The 17,984-nt window shown below is 48.9% G+C and overlaps 1 protein-coding gene across 3 annotated transcripts; it reads right to left on the bottom strand.

Moving 5' to 3' along the window:
- Positions 1–1,383: 1,383 nt before the first annotated feature.
- Positions 1,384–17,859, bottom strand: allc (allantoicase). Of its 3 annotated transcripts, none has more exons than XM_060041321.1 (12): positions 17,763–17,859; positions 17,229–17,369; positions 11,991–12,041; positions 11,259–11,346; positions 8,248–8,367; positions 7,546–7,625; positions 7,307–7,439; positions 6,991–7,146; positions 6,259–6,332; positions 4,776–4,884; positions 2,578–2,696; positions 1,384–1,999 (listed from the first exon to the last, which is right to left on the bottom strand). In XM_060041321.1, the coding sequence occupies exons 2-12, from the start codon at positions 17,322–17,324 to the stop codon at positions 1,796–1,798; spliced, it is 1,230 nt and encodes a 409-aa protein (XP_059897304.1). In that variant the 5' UTR covers positions 17,325–17,369; positions 17,763–17,859; the 3' UTR covers positions 1,384–1,795. The 3 variants fall into 3 exon arrangements, with proteins under 3 accessions (XP_059897304.1, XP_059897300.1, XP_059897303.1); XM_060041317.1 differs by lacking the exon at positions 17,763–17,859 and having other exon boundaries at positions 1,384–1,688; positions 1,785–1,999; positions 17,229–17,534; XM_060041320.1 differs by lacking the exon at positions 17,763–17,859 and having other exon boundaries at positions 1,384–1,654; positions 1,785–1,999; positions 17,229–17,534.
- Positions 17,860–17,984: the final 125 nt, after the last annotated feature.

Below are 17,984 nucleotides of genomic sequence, written 5' to 3'. Positions count from 1 at the left end.
AGCGAAATGATCGCTAAGGCAGGAAAGCCTTTTACAGAAGGCGAGTTTATTAAGGAGTGTATGTTGCAGGCTGCGAGTATTGTCTTTGAGATTGTTTACATTGCAATACAAATTTAATAATAATAATAAATGTTGGTTGAGGAACTGTTATGTAATAATAAATACTGTGAAGGTTGGAACAGTTGTTTTCTAAATTAAAAAAAAATTCAGAGGAATTTATTTATGTTGTTTATGCACTTTGAGAATGTTGAACTGTTTATGAACTGTTAATAATAAATATTGAGAAAATTGGAACAGTTTTTTTTTTTTTATACTCAACACCCTTTTTAAGAAATACTTGAGTACTTGTGGCCCAACCTCAGCCAAGCTCCTCCTCCAGTGGCCCCCAGGTAATTTGAGTTTGAGACCCCTGCTCTACAGGCTCCACCAGGAAAGAAGAGAGGCTGAGTTTGACCAATGAGTTGTAGAGCAGACATCTATATGTAGATAACCTCACTGGCTCCTCCCTCTACTTCCTGACGCGACCATATATGGATAGAAGGCTTCCCCAGTCTCAAACAGCTCTCCTGCTGCATGTTGTGCTGGCATCATTAAATGGCATATTTTCTAAGTTAAAGCATCATGTCGGGAAATGAGAATGAGTTCCACCGACGGTAAACATGTTCAATGACTGCAAAAATATTATTCAGGAAGAGGTTATAAGAAATTGAAGGGATAAATTGTTTTCCATTTCATACACAACAAACACACACATTCACTCACACGGTTGGACGAATCACGGACACCGGGTGGGAACTCAACTCCCGTCCTCTGGCGCCTCCTTCTGGAACAAACCGATCAAATCAAAACCCGAAAGCAATAACTAAAACAAACCTAAGCAAAAACGATCGATCATTTGAAGACAAAGGGTGTTGAGAGGGGTGGACCACAGATTAATATCAATCACAACAAACCCCTACGCTGGACACTGGATATGAATCAAACCTCAAGTCAACTGATCAAGTTAATATTTGAATGTCTCAATTACAAGTCAAAGGGTGAGGCGGACTCGTTGGCATAGCAACGACAGTAGAGCGAGAGCGAGAGAGAGACAGAGACAGAGACAGAGACAGGGAGAGAGAGAGAATCCTGGGAATCTATCAACCATTATATGTAGGGTAGCAAGGACATATTGTGATTGGACCTGTGCTACTGGAAACTTTATGGACACAGACACACACACACACACACACACACACACACAAACACACACACGGTTGCCTCCTGTGTACCATCTCTGTATTACGTATCAGACATTATGTAAAAAATAAAATGGAGTAAAATGAAATAGGAAATAAACACAAACAGGAAAAGGCCTCCAGTAAACAAAAGCCTTAGTCTTGGTTAGTATTAAAGTGTGTATTTATTCACCGAACAATTTTCCACAGTTATGGAAAATTACAAAATGCAATATTCAATCACACGAGAACCAGCTCACAGCGACGGTACAGAAACATACGGTTTGAGGTTATACACAACGAATAACGTGTCGCGGTATCTTGGTCCAACACGTTCTGCGTGATGCATGAGAGAGTCCGTCCCCTGAGGTCGTCGGTTTCCATTCCGGCTCCTTCCTCATCCGAGGAAGACGAAGGGTGGTGATGAGGAAGAGTAGCTGTCAGGTGGAGCTCTTCATTAAACACTTTAAGCTATTGCACACACAGCCTAAAATACACAGCAATAACGTCTACATATGTTTCTGGGTTTGATATATTCAATATATTTGTCTAGGCGAGTATAAAAACCTGTTCTCAGGTCACAGTTTGGAGGGCGGAGCCACAGCGGTGGGCGGAGCCACAGCGGTGGGCGGAGTCAGGGCAGACGAGATGGGCGTCGCCCGCCCCCACAGCCTCAGGCGACTGACCCCTCCGTCCGGAGCGATGACCAATCGCACGTGAGTGACCGCCTCCTTCAGCGCTAGCTCCGCCTCCAAGTAGTGATGCCGGTGGTGGGGGCGGAGCTACACAAAGGGGAGGGGATTAGGACCAAAACAAGAACGTTGTTAATATAAAGCTTATAAAAAACGCTTTAAGGTGACATATTATGCCACCAGGTGTGAGTGTGATTAGCCGTTACAAGCCGTTTTGAAAATCAGCCTCTTCTGACATCACAAGTGGGCGTGTCCTCCTAGATGTGTGCTAGATGTGTGCTAGTCTACCAGCCTACCCGGTGGACTGTAGCAAACGTTGCTCATCTATCCGTCATACATCTAGCTGGACACGCCCACCTGTGACGTCAGAAGAGGCAGATTTTCGAAACGGCTCGTAACGGCTAACCAAACTCGCACCCGGTGGTATAATGTCACCTTTGAACATTTAAACCATTCAATGATGCCGTGGCAGACGGCGGACGACGGGGAATTGAACCGGGGACCTTCAAGCTGGAGTTCGCACCAGTCAGCCCCCCACCACGGTTCAGAACCACGAGCTTCCTGACACAAGCTAGCCGAGAGGCTAACGTTAGCCACGTGCTAACATGCGGGGAACCATGAGTACTGCCGCCTTTCACCCGGGGGGTTCACCGTGGGGGGGAACCGACCTTCTGGGCGGGCAGCAGAACCTTCCAGCTCCCAGAGTTCCAGGCGGCGGCGGCGGCGGCGCTCTCCTGGCCGGCGGTCAGAGAGCACGCCTCCAGGCGGCACCAGTCCGGAGAGTTCCCTGAGAGCAGGAACACAGAACCACAGGTGGAACCCCGGGAGAACCACACACACACACACACACACACACACACACACACACACACACACACACACACACACACACACACACACACACACACACACACACACACACACACACACACACACACACACACACACACACTGTGGGTGGAGTACTGGTATTGATCAGCACTGGTATCTATCAGCACTGGTATCTATCAGCACTGGTATTGATCAACACTGGTATCGATCAGCACTGGTATCGATCAACACTGGTATCGATCAGCACTGGTATTGATCAACACTGGTATCGATCAGCACTGGTATCGATCAACACTGGTATCGATCAGCACTGGTATCGATCAGCACTGGTATCGATCAGCACTGGTATCGATCAGCACTGGTATCGATCAGCACTGGTATCGATCAGCAGTGGGGTGGATCACTGTCAATGGTGGTCTACGGGGGCCCGTGCCCCTGTAGTATGACCCTGGCCCCCCTTGTAACCCCCCAATGCTGACCAAATAAAACCATTTTGATTTTACTGATTTTACGGAACTAATGCGACGCATCGTTCTACACGGATAAGTTAGAGGGGCGCACCCAAACAACGCACTGCTGCTGCCCGGTGAATGAAAGCTCAGCGACTACTCTTGGAGAAAGGAGCCACGATTTCTCGATGTAATTTCGTAAGTGACTTGTTGTTCTTGCACATAACCGTGTTACTGTAGTTCCTCACTGATGTTGAAGTTAAGTTAGTAAATGCCTGGTCTCGATATATTCAGATACTTAATCATATCTAAGCAAACTCATCAAACCAGAGTATCCAAATGTCAGTGTCCTTGCTAGGTCAAGGCTACACAATGTTGCAATGTTAACCACGTGTTTCCAGCCTGCTGCTGGCTGCTCCATGCCTCTTGGGAACACAGTTCGTCCACACTGAAACTGAGTTAATAAATAGGAAATGGCACATTGTTTTGCACTTCGTTGTATCCTGGAGTTTTTTTCACATTGACACAGTTTGTTGTACTTTCTTTCTGTAGTTTTTATTTTTTATGGCCCTACCTCTCTTGCACGCTTGTACAAAACAAATGTTTATATGATTTGGATGATTTAGGGCATAAGCTCCATCAGTTTAAGATAGTTTGAAAAAAAATACAGTCTGGTGAAGTTATAAACTCTTAATTAATCTTTTTTTGGTGCCCCTCTGGTTAAACACTGGCCTCTCCTTGGCCCCCCTAGTAAGATGTGTCTAGAACCGCCACTACTACACAACACAACACACATACAACATACAATATTGCACTACACACAACACACTATACTACACTACACACTATACTACAGTACACTACACTACACTACTCAACACTACACACAACAGTAACGCAACTGATCACTGTTATTACCAGCACTGGCATTGATCAGCACTGAAGTGGATCTCTGATATTGATCAGCACTAGTATTGATCAGCACTGGGGTGGATCACTGGTATTGATCAGTACTGGGGTGGATCACTGGTATTGATCAGTACTGGGGTGGATCACTGGTATTGATCAGCACTAGTATTGATCAGCACTGGTATTGATCAGCACTGGTATTGATCAGCCCTGGTATTGATCAGCCCTGGTATTGATCAGCACTAGTATTGATCAGCACTAGTATTGATCAGCACTGGTATTGATCAGCACTGGTATTGAACAGCACTGGTATTGATCAGCACTAGTATTGATCAGCACTAGTATTGATCAGCACTGGTATTGATCAGCACTGGGGTGGATCACTGGTATTGATCAGCACTAGTATTGATCAGCACTGGTATTGATCAGCACTGGGGTGGATCACTGGTATTGATCAGCACTGATATTGATCAGCACTGGGGTGGATCACTGGTATTGATCAGCACTGATATTGATCAGCACTGATATTGATCAGCACTGGTATTGATCAGCACTGGGGTGGATCACTGGTATTGATCAGCACTGGGGTGGAGAATTGGTATTGATTGTTATTGATAAGTCAGATCAGTTCGTAATAATGGACCATGGCGTCGCCAGAGGAAGTGATGTCACCGTACCTTTGAAGTGATTGGTGTCGACCTCCACGTGGGAGATGACCCCGGCGTGACCCAGCCGGAGCACCGCCCACTCACTTCCTGGAACCTGCAGGATGCCCCGCCCATCCACCTGGGAGGGGACAGAAACAGAGAGCTCCAGACATCACCTTAAATCAACAGACATCCCCTTAAATCACCAGACATCACCTTAAATCACCAGATATCACCTTAAAACACCAGACATCACCTTAAATCAACAGACATCCCCTTAAATCACCAGACATCACCTTAAATCACCAGACTTCCCCTTAAATCACCAGACATCACCTTAAATCACCAGACATCACCTTAAATCACCAGACATCACCTAAAATCACCAGACATCCCCTTAAATCACCAGACATCACCTTAAATCAACAGACAGCCCCTTAAATCACCAGACTTCCCCTTAAATCACCAGACATCACCAGACATCACCTTAAATCACCAGACATCACCTTAAATCACCAGCCATCACTTAAAATCACCAGCCATCCCCTTAAATCACCAGACATCCCCTTAAATCACCAGACATCACCTTAAATCAACAGACAGCCCCTTAAATCATCAGACATCCCCTTAAATCACCAGACTTCCCCTTAAATCACCAGACATCACCAGACATCACCTTAAATCACCAGACATCCCCTTAAATCACCAGACATCCCCTTAAATCACCAGACATCACCTTAAATCACCAGACATCACCTGAAATCACCAGACATCACCTGAAATCACCAGACATCACCTTAAATCAACAGACATCCCCTTAAATCACCAGACATCACCTTAAATCACCAGACATCACCTTAAATCACCAGACATCCCCTTAAATCACCAGACATCACCTTAAATCACCAGACATCACCTTAAATCAACAGACAACACCTTAAATCAACAGACATCGCCTTAAATCAACAGACATCACCTTAAATCACCAGACATCCCCTTAAATCACCAGACAACACCTTAAATCAACAGACATCGCCTTAAATCACCAGACATCCCCTTAAATCACCAGACATCACCTTAAATCAACAGACATCCCCTTAAATCACCAGACAACACCTTAAATCAACAGACATCGCCTTAAATCACCAGACATCCCCTTAAATCACCAGACATCACCTTAAATCAACAGACAACACCTTAAATCACTAGAAATCACCTTAAATCAACAGACATCACCTTAAATCACCAGACATCACCTTAAATAAACTGACCACCTTAAATCACCAGACATCACCTTAAATCACCAGACATCACCTTAAATCAACAGACATCGCCTTAAATCACCAGACATCCCCTTAAATCACCAGACATTACCTTAAATCAACAGACATCACCTTAAATCACCATATATGACCTTAAATCACCGGACATCACTTTAAATCACCTAAAATCACTGGATATCACATCACCTAAACTTATCCAAATCAGAGAGCGAGAGAGCTAGAGAGTGTACCTTCAGTTCTTTGGGGCGGTCCAGTCTGCGTGCCGTCTCCCATCCGTCCCCCATGTTGGCGGCCCGCCCCAGCCCTGAGGAGGTGGTACAGTCCACGTATCAGGACCCCTGACCGGACCAGGTGGTACAGTCCACGTATCAGGACCCCCCCGACCGGACCAGGTGGTACAGTCCATGTATCAGGACCCCCCCGACCGGACCAGGTGGTACAGTCCACGTATCAGGACCCCCCCGACCGGACCAGGTGGTACAGTCCACGTATCAGGACCCCTGACCGGACCAGGTGGTACAGTCCACGTATCAGGACCCCCCCGACCGGACCAGGTGGTACAGTCCATGTATCAGGACCCCCCCGACCGGACCAGGTGGTACAGTCCACGTATCGGGACCCCCGACGAACCAGGTGGTACAGTCCACGTATCAGGAACGCCCGACCGGACCAGGTGGTACAGTCCACGTATCAGGACCCCCGACCGGACCAGGTGGTACAGTCCACTACATACATACTCACTGTGTGGAGCTGCACATTTCTTATATTTTGTAAACGTCGTTGCACATTGTAACTTTATTTGTAACTTTTTTAACAATTAGAATTATTTTATTTTACTTTCTCCCCTGACTTCAAACCCCCACGTTGGATTATTAAATAGATTATTAAATAGCGCCTGATGTTATCTACTCCTCCTGAGACAGCTGGTGCTGGTTACGTCACTCAGAGGCACACGCTCCTACCAATCATGTTGCGGGGATGTCCGAAGTGGGCGTCGCTGTAGCCCAGGCAGACCCCTCCATTGGTCATGGCCACCAGGTCCACCTCCTGGTGGGCGGGGACTGAAGACCAGTCCCTCTGTCCCACGCCGTAGACCCTGAACCGGGCCACGCCCCCGTCTGCAACACAACACCCCTCAGAACCAAGTGGTACGGTCCACTGGTAGACTGGTATGGATAACCAGGTGGTACGGTCCACTGGTAGACTGTTCAATATAACCAGACAGACAGACAGACAGACAGACGACAGACAGACGACAGACAGACAGACGTGGGGTACCTGGGTACATGTTGAGGCGCAGGTGTGTGATCCTGTCCGGACAGGTGACCCTGAAGTAGTTGTGGCAGGAGTCTGCGTAGCCCGGGTTTAGCCCGGACTCCGGGACCAGGACCCTCCAGGTCTCAGAGCGCAGCTGTCAATCAGAGCGCAGCTGTCAATCACAGCACCGTGTTAACCTCAGAAGGACCCGGAGCCCGCCTGAGGACCGGGGCTCCTCACGGAGACCAGGGCGCCGTTACCTTGGAGACCGCCTCCAGCTGGCCGTCGCTGGCCGCAGTGCCGGTCCGGTCCCCCTCCAGGACCAGGCTGGGGGGGGCATCTGGGGAGGAGACACACATCAGAACCCTGTAGGACCAGACCAGACCAGACCAGGGTAGACCAGACTGAACCAGACCAGACCAGGGTAGACCAGGGTAGACCAGACTGAACCAGACCAGACCAGACCAGGGTAGACCAGAGTAGACCGGACCAGACCAGGGTAGACCAGACTGAACCAGACCAGACCAGACCAGGGTAGACCAGACCAGACTGAACCAGACCAGACCAGACCAGGTTAGACTAGACTAGACCAGACCAGACTAGACTAGGTTAGACTAGACCAGACTACACCAGATCAGACCAGGTTTAACCAGACTAAACCAGAATAGACCAGACCAGGTTAGACCAGACTAAACCAGAATAGACCAGACCAGGTTAGACCAGACCAGACCAGGTCAGAGCAGACCAGGTCAGAGCAGACCAGGTTAGACCAGACTATACCAGACTAGACCAGACCAGGTTAGACCAGAACAGACCAGACTACACCAGACCAGGTCAGAGCAGACCAGGTTAGACCAGACCAGGTTAGCCCAGACCAGACTAGACTAGACCAGACTAGGTTAGCCTAGACTAGACTAGACTAGGTTAGACTAGACTAGACCAGACCAGGTTAGTCGACCTACCCAGACAGGCTCCCTGGACAGACATGTAGGGGGCGTGGTTTCCTGTAAAGAAGGAGGTGTTGACGTCGACGCCGTGGACCACGCCCACAACGCCCAGGTGCACCACACACCAGTCATGACCTGACAACACAACACCACAAAACAACACAATATAACGCAACATCAACACAACACAACGGCCAGGTGCACCACACACCAGTCATGACCTGACAACACAACACCACAACACAACACAATATAACACAACATCAACACAACGGCCAGGTGCACCACACACCAGTCATGACCTGACAACACAACACCACAAAACAACACAATATAACGCAACATCAACACAACACAACGGCCAGCTGCACCACACACCAGTCATGACCTGACAACACAACACCACAAAACAACACAATATAACGCAACATCAACACAACACAACGCCCAGGTGCACCACACACCAGTCATGACCTGACAACACAACACCACAACACAACACAATATAACACAACATCAACACAACACAACGGCCAGCTGCACCATACACCAGTCATGACCTGACAACACAACACCACAAAACAACACAATATAACACAACATCAACACAACACAACGGCCAGCTGCACCACACACCAGTCATGACCTGACAACACAACACCACAACACAACACAATATAACACAACATCAACACAACACAACGCCCAGGTGCACCACACACCAGTCATGACCTGACAACAAAACACCACAACACAACACAATATAACACAACATCAACACAACACAACGGCCAGCTGCACCACACACCAGTCATGACCTGACAACACAACACCACAACACAACACAATATAACACAACATCAACACAACACAACGGCCAGCTGCACCACACACCAGTCATGACCTGACAACACAACACCACAACACAACACAATATAACGCAACATCAACACAACACAACGCCCAGGTGCACCACACACCAGTCATGACCTGACAACACAACACCACAACACAACACAATATAACACAACATCAACACAACACAACGGCCAGCTGCACCACACACCAGTCATGACCTGACAACACAACACCACAACACAACACAACATAACGCAACATCAACACAACACAACGCCCAGGTGCACCACACACCAGTCATGACCTGACAACACAACACCACAAAACAACACAATATAACACAACATCAACACAACACAACGCCCAGGTGCACCACACACCAGTCATGACCTGACAACACAACACCACAAAACAACACAATATAACACAACAATAATTTTTTTGGTCTCAAAAAAACATATATTTCAAGCTAACTCATTGGTCTAAATAAGTAATTTATTTCAAGCGATCTTGTGGGTCGGGAGAAAAGTTATTCATTTTGAGTGACCACATTGGTCGAAAGAATATAGATATTTCGAGGGATCGCATTGGTCGGAGAGAAATAACTTATTTAGAGCGATGTGATTGGTCGAAAATCCATTTATTAAACACAACACCACAACACAACACCCGAGAAGCCAGGGGGGCCGCCCTCCTACCCCCATGGGGGGGGGCCGCCCTCCTACCCCCATGGGGGGGGGCCGCCCTCCTACCCCCATGGGGGGGGGCCGCCCTCCTACCCCCATGGGGGGGGGCCGCCCTCCTACCCCCATGGGGGGGGGCCGCCCTCCTACCCCCATGGGGGGGGGCCGCCCTCCTACCCCCAGGGGGGGGCCGCCCTCGTACCCCCAGGGGGGGGCCGCCCTCGTACCCCCAGGGGGGGGCCGCCCTCCTACCCCCCCAGGGGGGCCGCCCTCCTACCCCCAGGGGGGGGCCGCCCTCCTACCCCCAGGGGGGCCGCCCTCCTACCCCCAGTGGGGGGCCGCCCTCCTACCCCCAGGGGGGGGCTGCCCTCCTACCCCCAGGGGGGGGCTGCCCTCCTACCCCCAGTGGGGCCGCCCTCCTACCCCCAGTGGGGGGCCGCCCTCCTACCCCCCCAGGGGGGGGCTGCCCTCCTACCCCCCCAGGGGGGGGCTGCCCTCCTACCCCCAGGGGGGGGCTGCCCTCCTACCCCCAGGGGGGGGCCGCCCTCCTACCCCCAGGGGGCCGCCCTCCTACCCCCAGGGGGCCGCCCTCCTACCCCCAGGGGGGGGCTGCCCTCCTACCCCCAGGGGGGGGCCGCCCTCGTACCCCCAGTGGGGGGCCGCCCTCGTACCCCCAGTGGGGGGCCGCCCTCCTACCCCCAGGGGGGGGCCGCCCTCCTACCCCCAGTGGGGGGCCGCCCTCGTACCCCCAGTGGGGGGCCGCCCTCGTACCCCCAGGGGGGCCGCCCTCCTACCCCCAGTGGGGGGCTGCCCTCGTACCCCCAGTGGGGGGCCGCCCTCGTACCCCCAGTGGGGGGCTGCCCTCGTACCCCCAGTGGGGGGCTGCCCTCGTACCCCCAGGGGGGGGCCGCCCTCGTACCCCCAGGGGGGGGCCGCCCTCCTACCCCCAGTGGGGGGCTGCCCTCCTACCCCCAGGGGGGCCGCCCTCCTACCCCCAGTGGGGGGCTGCCCTCGTACCCCCAGTGGGGGGCCGCCCTCCTACCCCCAGGGGGGCCGCCCTCCTACCCCCAGTGGGGGGCTGCCCTCGTACCCCCAGTGGGGGGCCGCCCTCGTACCCCCAGTGGGGGGCTGCCCTCGTACCCCCAGTGGGGGGCTGCCCTCGTACCCCCAGGGGGGGGCCGCCCTCGTACCCCCAGGGGGGGGCCGCCCTCCTACCCCCAGTGGGGGGCCGCCCTCCTACCCCCAGTGGGGGGCCGCCCTCCTACCCCCAGGGGGCCGCCCTCCTACCCCCAGGGGGGCCGCCCTCCTACCCCCAGTGGGGGGCCGCCCTCCTACCCCCAGTGGGGGGCCGCCCTCCTACCCCCAGTGGGGGGCCGCCCTCCTACCCCCAGTGGGGGGCCGCCCTCCTACCCCCAGGGGGGCCGCCCTCCTACCCCCAGGGGGGCCGCCCTCGTACCCCCAGTGGGGGGCCGCCCTCGTACCCACCGGGGGTTCTCTTGCGCCGGGTCTCCCAGCCGTCCATCCACTTCCCGAACTCTGTGAAGGCCGACGCCTCGAACCTGGGGGGGTCCCGCTGTCACTCACAGACAGGAAGTCCATTCAGCATCACTTCCGGTTACAGCAAGAACACCAACGGCATTTTGTAATGATTTACAGACAACGTGTCTGTAGCGTGTCTGTAGCGTGTAGCGTGTCTGTAGCGTGTAGCTTGTCTGTAGCGTGTCGGTGGCTTGCAGCGTGTCCATAGCGTGTCTGTAGCGTGTAGCTTGTCTGTAGCGTGTCGGTGGCTTGCAGCGTGTCCATAGCGTGTCTGTAGCGTGTAGCTTGTCTGTAGCGTGTTGAGAGGGTGCCTGTGGTGTGTCTGTAGCGTGTCGTGTGTCTGTAGCGTGTAGCTTGTCTGTAGCGTGTCGGTGGCTTGCAGCGTGTCCATAGCGTGTCTGTAGCGTGTAGCTTGTCTGTAGCGTGTTGAGAGCGTGCCTGTGGTGTGTCTGTAGCGTGTCGTGTGTCTGTAGCGTGTAGCTTGTCTGTAGCGTGTCGGTGGCTTGCAGCGTGTCCATAGCGTGTCTGTAGCGTGTAGCTTGTCTGTAGCGTGTTGAGAGCGTGCCTGTGGTGTGTCTGTAGCGTGTCGTGTGTCTGTAGCGTGTAGCTTGTCTGTAGCGTGTCGGTGGCTTGCAGCGTGTCCATAGCGTGTCTTTAGCGCGTCTGTAGCGTGTTTACCTTCAGTAGATTGGCCGCGGGAGCGAACCACTCATCAGTGGCAAAGACGACCTGAGAGGATGAGTCGTTAAACACTGAGGCTCCTAAAGGATACAGCACGCCTTCAACACACTAACCCGGAACACTATTCACTACATCCTAACCCTCAACACACTTAAACACGATACACTTAACCCCAAACACGATACACTAACCCGGAGCACTAATCACTACAGCCTGAACTCCATTAAACACAACACACTTAACACAATACACTGATCACTAATCACTATATCCTGAACCCCTCTAAACACAACACACTTAACACAATACATATGGAAGTAAATCTGTGCCATCGGGTTTTGAAAATAAAAACACATTGAATTATAAGCACTGAATATTTATGCATTGAAATAACCTATCTGAATTTTTTGCCTATGAATTTAACTCTTTACATTTTCAATATATCATGTTCACCTTTATTTTTCAATGTTAAAAAATTCAACGTTAAAAAATTCAACGTTAAAATATTCAACTCAAATATTTTCAACGTCCAAAAATTCAGTCCGCCAAAGTCACCATCAAAATTCAGTGTACGAAATTCAGTGTTAACATCCGGGGACCCAAGAAAGAGCAATCGATCCTAGATGCTAGATCGCGGTCAAATTAGTGCGCACTGCGCGTCGTTGGATACCTGACTCTCTCACGCGGGAAGGCAAAACAGATTTTGCCATGTCCAACGGCAACAGCAGCAGTAATAGTGCTTCGGTGAGTACATTTTTCTATATATATATATGCCATTCATATGGGTTGTTTCTGTAAGATTCAGCAATGGACAATACTAACGGACACTTATAAGAAGGACGTCGAATTGAAAAATAGGGGTAGTTCGGAATTTTGGACATAGAGCCTGATTCCCAAGTTAGCCTTGGTGTTCTTTATCATTGGAGACTAGGCTAGCCACAAGTCAACGGGCATATTTTGATGCTGGTTTATAACGTCTTTATTGAAGATTTCAGGGGTACAGTTGTAACAGTCAGGTTTATAATATGTAGCGCCACTAGGTGGCGCCTCCCTCTTCTTCACGTACAGTGAAGAAGTGCGTGCTCTTTCGCTCGGCTAGAATAAACAGCTGTATACGATCGAAGTCTCCCTTTCTAATATGAGTTATTTAGTTACTGATTTGTTGTAGGCAGGAATCCCGGACTTTCCATCTGTGTGTTAAATATAGTGCCGTGGAGACCTGGTGTGGTATGGTCAAAAGCTTATAGTATACTAATGCCGCTTTTCCACCGCACATGTAGCTCGACTCGACACGACTCGACACGACACGACTCGACACGGTAGCAGCACGGGTGCTTTTCCACCGCAAATAGTACCTCCTGGACGTGGGCGGGGTCGGCTGCGCGAAAGGGCCGTGACGTATTTGTGTACGCGACGCAAACAACACATACGCAACCCACACATGGACAGAACCCACATAACAACAATGGAGGACATCGATCGCATTACTATTATTAGCTGGCATGTTGAAGAAGTTGGAGAAGTGGAACATGTTGGCTGCGGCGCTGCTATGGATGTTACCAGCATGGTTGCCATGTCGCTCTCGTGACTTCGTCACACTCTCTGGCCAATCAGTCGCCGGCCGTCTGCCGACGTCACCTTTTAGCATCGGCTCAGCTCGCTTGGAACCTAGAGCGAGTAGGTACTAGAAAAAGCAGCCACTTCAGGTACCAGATACCATGGTACCGCGGTGGAAACGCAAAAAATGCGAGCTGAGTCGAGTCGTGTCGAGTCGTGTCGAGCTGGTACCATGCAGTGGAAAAGCGGCATAAAAGTACCGTGAGGAGAATCTCGCATGTTGTCTCCTTCATGCTAACCCTGACCTACTGTACCATCGCACGTTGCACAGTATGTGGATAGACCAATTGGCTCTATCAAATAATGCTCCCACTGCAGAATCACGTTATTTTACACCACTACTCACCCCATGTACATTGTTTTATAACGTATATATTTAATATTTCAGGGGTACAGTATGTGCAATGTATGCAATGAAAAAAAATAGCACTTCAAGAAAAAACATAAATAATCAATTAAACTAAATAAATAACATCAACTACAAAAGTGTAGCAAGTATTGTTAAAACTTGTATATATTTGTGAATGGGATTATGCATGGGTTTATATATGCAATAGCTGATAATTCAAAATATCCAATAATACAAACATTTTATTTTGAGTTACGTTATTTCAATGCATAGATATTCAGTGCTTAGAATTCAATGGGTTTTTATTTTCAAAATCCGATGGCACAGATTTACTTCCATAAGTGATGCACAACACTGCTTAGAGGGCTCAAAATTAACACTCGCCAAACTGGGTAAAGTAGTCATAAGTTATTGAGTCCACCCGCCACTTTGGCTGGACACATCTTGTCCTTCAGCTGCAGAGAGCTGAGAGCAGTCAACAGTAGCCTATATAGACACATTTTGAAATAAGCCATGGAAGAACTACTCCAAAAACATTCACAACAATCTATTTAATTTATCCTAGATTGTAGAAATATGTATAGTAATAAATTGAATAGGCTGTGTTCAATGTATAAAGTTTGGTTTTAATTAAAAGGAAATGTTCTAAAAATGTTTATCATTATTATGATAATTATGTGTATAGATAAACAATATACAGATATAGATATTAATATTATTGTTCTATGGGCCAATGGACCAAGATGACATGCTCAAAGGTAATTAGAGTGAAATGCAAGGGTTATGGTTATGCAAGTTCACACTGTGCTACAAAATTTATTTTTATGCTACTGAATTTTTGTGCTTGCTGGCACCAGTGCTTCCACTTAAAAAAAATAAGCGAACAGCCCTGGATATGCATTTATAGTTCTTCCTTAATGTATTGACTGTTTTTATATTCTTGCTTTTAACAGGATGAGTTGGATGACACTGCACAGGTCTGGAACACACACACCATCAGGCCATCGAAAAACCTTAACGTCCCCAGCGGTCGGCCGAACGTGATGTTTGCATTACCTGAACTCTATGGGACAAGAGACTTCCTTTCCCCAATTGAAGATTATGATTTTCAACTGCAAAAATGAATGTATCTTTCGCCAGACCAAACCGTGTGATCCAGATCTATATGAACTATGCAACATCTTTATGGCTGAGTCCAATCTCACTCTAGCAACAGATTCATATCAGGCAGTGAATTTGTACATGCACCTCAGAGAGGCCATCAGGGCATGTGTGTAGGTCAGACGTATTTAGTTGTGTCTTGTGTTGAGCTTCGAAGTGGCAGGATTCTTTGGTCACATAAGTAATTCACCTTGCTGTCCTTTTCCTTTATAAGTTTCCTTTAAAGTCATAGCTCAACATCTCTAGCTTTTGGCAAATGTTATATTCCTTTAAACGATAGTTTAGAAACACAGAAATGAGGGGGGGCTTTATAGACAAAGCCTGTAAAAAGTAAATCAAATGTGTATCAATTTCAGAACTTTACTTTTAACAAATGTATCACTTTTTTCAGTTAGAATTGTATTTAACAAAAAAGGGAACTGGCTTCAGTAACTAAATGTGAATACTTATTCTGAGTCTTTCATGATAGAATATTATTGGATTTCAAATGATGGGACCAAAAAAATGTATGCATCTATCGAACTCTGAACTTCTGATGGCCAATCAGTACAAATATTGACATGTTACCGACAGAAAAGCATTTTGAAATTATCTGTGCATTTACAACCTGTCGTTTCAAATACTGAGAGAACGAATAAATAAAAGAACTCTGAATAAACAAAAAATTGCCAAACAAGTTTAGTGCTGTTTCCTGATTTTTTTCTCCATATTTTTCACTGGCCACATGAGCTAGATGAAAAACTTAATGAATTAATACTTGTACTTGTTCAAGAACAATTGACTTAATTATTCTTGCAATCAAACTAGTATTACTTTTCATACCATGACAAGTTCCTGCAGTCTTCTTAATGTCACATGATGTTGCTGTGGTGTCAAGACAGCTGATTGTATACAGCAGGGGGTGCGGTCGTCCTGCCGGTTCAAGTAGGATAACCTGAAACCAAACCTGTATAAAATCAGCTGTCTTGACACCACAGCAACATGTGACATTTAGAAGAAGACTGCAGGAACATTTACAATCAAAACATGTCAGGGTAAGAAAAGTAATACTAGTTGTATTATTATGTACACTATATTATTAACTAGTTAGTTTCGTCGTCTGAGACGTCTCGCCCTTCGTGACACTCCTCTGGGATCGAGCTCTTTCAACAACAACCGCACATCCTCTTTCCTCACACGCAGTCGATGCTCCCTGCATTTAGCGTACATCCATCGGTACCCGTGAAGCTGTCCAGAGTAGGCTACTGCAGTTGGTCGCTAATAAAATCCACCAGGACCGACAGGTCAGAGTAGCCTACGCCTTGCGGCGAGAGTGTCCCCTATCTCACAGTATCCTCTTCAGATGTCTCTCACTTATGTGGAAGGCGTGCCTACTGGCAAGTATTGATTTGATGTCCGAATATTTGAGGCCAAGCTCAAAATAAACATTGATAAATCCCCCAAACTCCATCGTTGTGGTTGTTAGTTTTTTCCTCTGACCCGAATGACGCGACCACTCGTTTGACCGCGATCTAGCATCTAGGATCGATTGCTCTTTCTTGGGTCTCCGGATGTTAACACTGAATTTCGTACATTGAATTTTGATAGTGACTTTGGCGGACAGAATTTCTGGACACTGAAAATATTTGAGTTGAATATTTTAACGTTGAATTTTTTAACATTGAATTTTTTAACATTGAAAAATGAAGGTGAATATGATATATTGAAAATGTAAAGAGTTAAATTCAGAGGCAAAAAATTCAGATAGGTTATTTCAATGCATAAATATTCAGTGCTTATAATTCAATGTGTTTTTATATTCAAAACCCGATGGCACAGATTTACTTCCATAAATACACTTAACCCCAAACACGATACACTAACCCGGAGCACTAATCACTACAGCCTGAACTCCACCAAACACAACACACTTAACACAATACACTGATCACTAATCACTATATCCTGAACCCCTCTAAACACTACACACTCAACACATTACATTCCAAATAAAACACACTTAACCCCAAACACTGATCCCTACATCCTACACTCTGCACACTACACCCTACGCAAAACACCCAACCCTGAACACTAACCCCCCCCACCAACCCGGGCCCGGTCCTCACCTTCCCCCCGGCCGTGTCACTGGCCAGGTCGTTCAGGTGGATGAAGTCTGGCTGCCGGGCGGCGGACGAGGAGACCGCGGCTGGTCTCTGGGCCATGTCCTGGTCCTGGTCCTGGTGTCTCTGGGTCCCTGGTGTCTCTGGGTCCCTGGTCTAGCCTCTGGTCGGGAGGACCCTGGGGGTTCAGCGGTCTGGCCTGGAGGTCTTTGGTCTAGAGGACTCTGGGGGTTCAGCGGTCTGGCCTGGAGGTCTTTGGTCTAGAGGACTCTGGGGGTTCAGCGGTCTGGCCTGGAGGTCTTTGGTCTAGAGAACTCTGGGGGTTCAGCGGTCTGGCCTGGAGGTCTTTGGTCTAGAGGACTCTGGGGGTTCAGCGGTCTGGCCTGGAGGTCTTTGGTCTAGAGGACTCTGGGGGTTCAGCGGTCTGGCCTGGAGGTCTTTGGTCTAGAGGACTCTGGGGGTTCAGCGGTCTGGCCTGGAGGTCTTTGGTCTAGAGAACTCTGGGGGTTCAGCGGTCTGGCCTGGAGGTCTTTGGTCTAGAGGACTCTGGGGGTTCAGCGGTCTGGTCTCGAGGTCTAGTCCTGTTCTGTCCACTCTGAAGTGGAGTTAAGTCCTTCGCTCCGCGGGTCAGTGCCCGCCCACACACTCACCCCACGGTTCAAAGTTCAGGGGGGAGGGAGAGAGAGAGAGAGAGAGAGAGAGAGAGAGAGAGATATTCCAACACCCAGACTTCCACACTAACTACCAAACCAGAAAAACATT

Source organism: Gadus macrocephalus, chromosome 21 (assembly GCF_031168955.1).
Source record: "Gadus macrocephalus chromosome 21, ASM3116895v1".
NCBI classification, from domain to species: domain Eukaryota; kingdom Metazoa; phylum Chordata; class Actinopteri; order Gadiformes; family Gadidae; genus Gadus; species Gadus macrocephalus.
The sequence above is the reverse complement of the archived record's forward strand: the minus strand, read 5'-3'. Positions and strand labels throughout refer to the sequence as shown.

Bases quoted from the DNA above. Each gene is read 5' to 3' on its own strand.
- allc (XM_060041321.1), bottom strand. From the start codon at position 17,324: ATGGCCCAGAGACCAGCCGCGGTCTCCTCGTCCGCCGCCCGGCAGCCA. The intron at 8,368-11,258 runs GTGGGTACGAGG...TTGTGTTGTCAG, and splicing joins CCGGCGCAAGAGAACCCCCG to GTCATGACTGGTGTGTGGTG. The intron at 4,885-6,258 runs GTACACTCTCTA...GTCCCCTCCCAG, and splicing joins ACCGCCCCAAAGAACTGAAG to GTGGATGGGCGGGGCATCCT.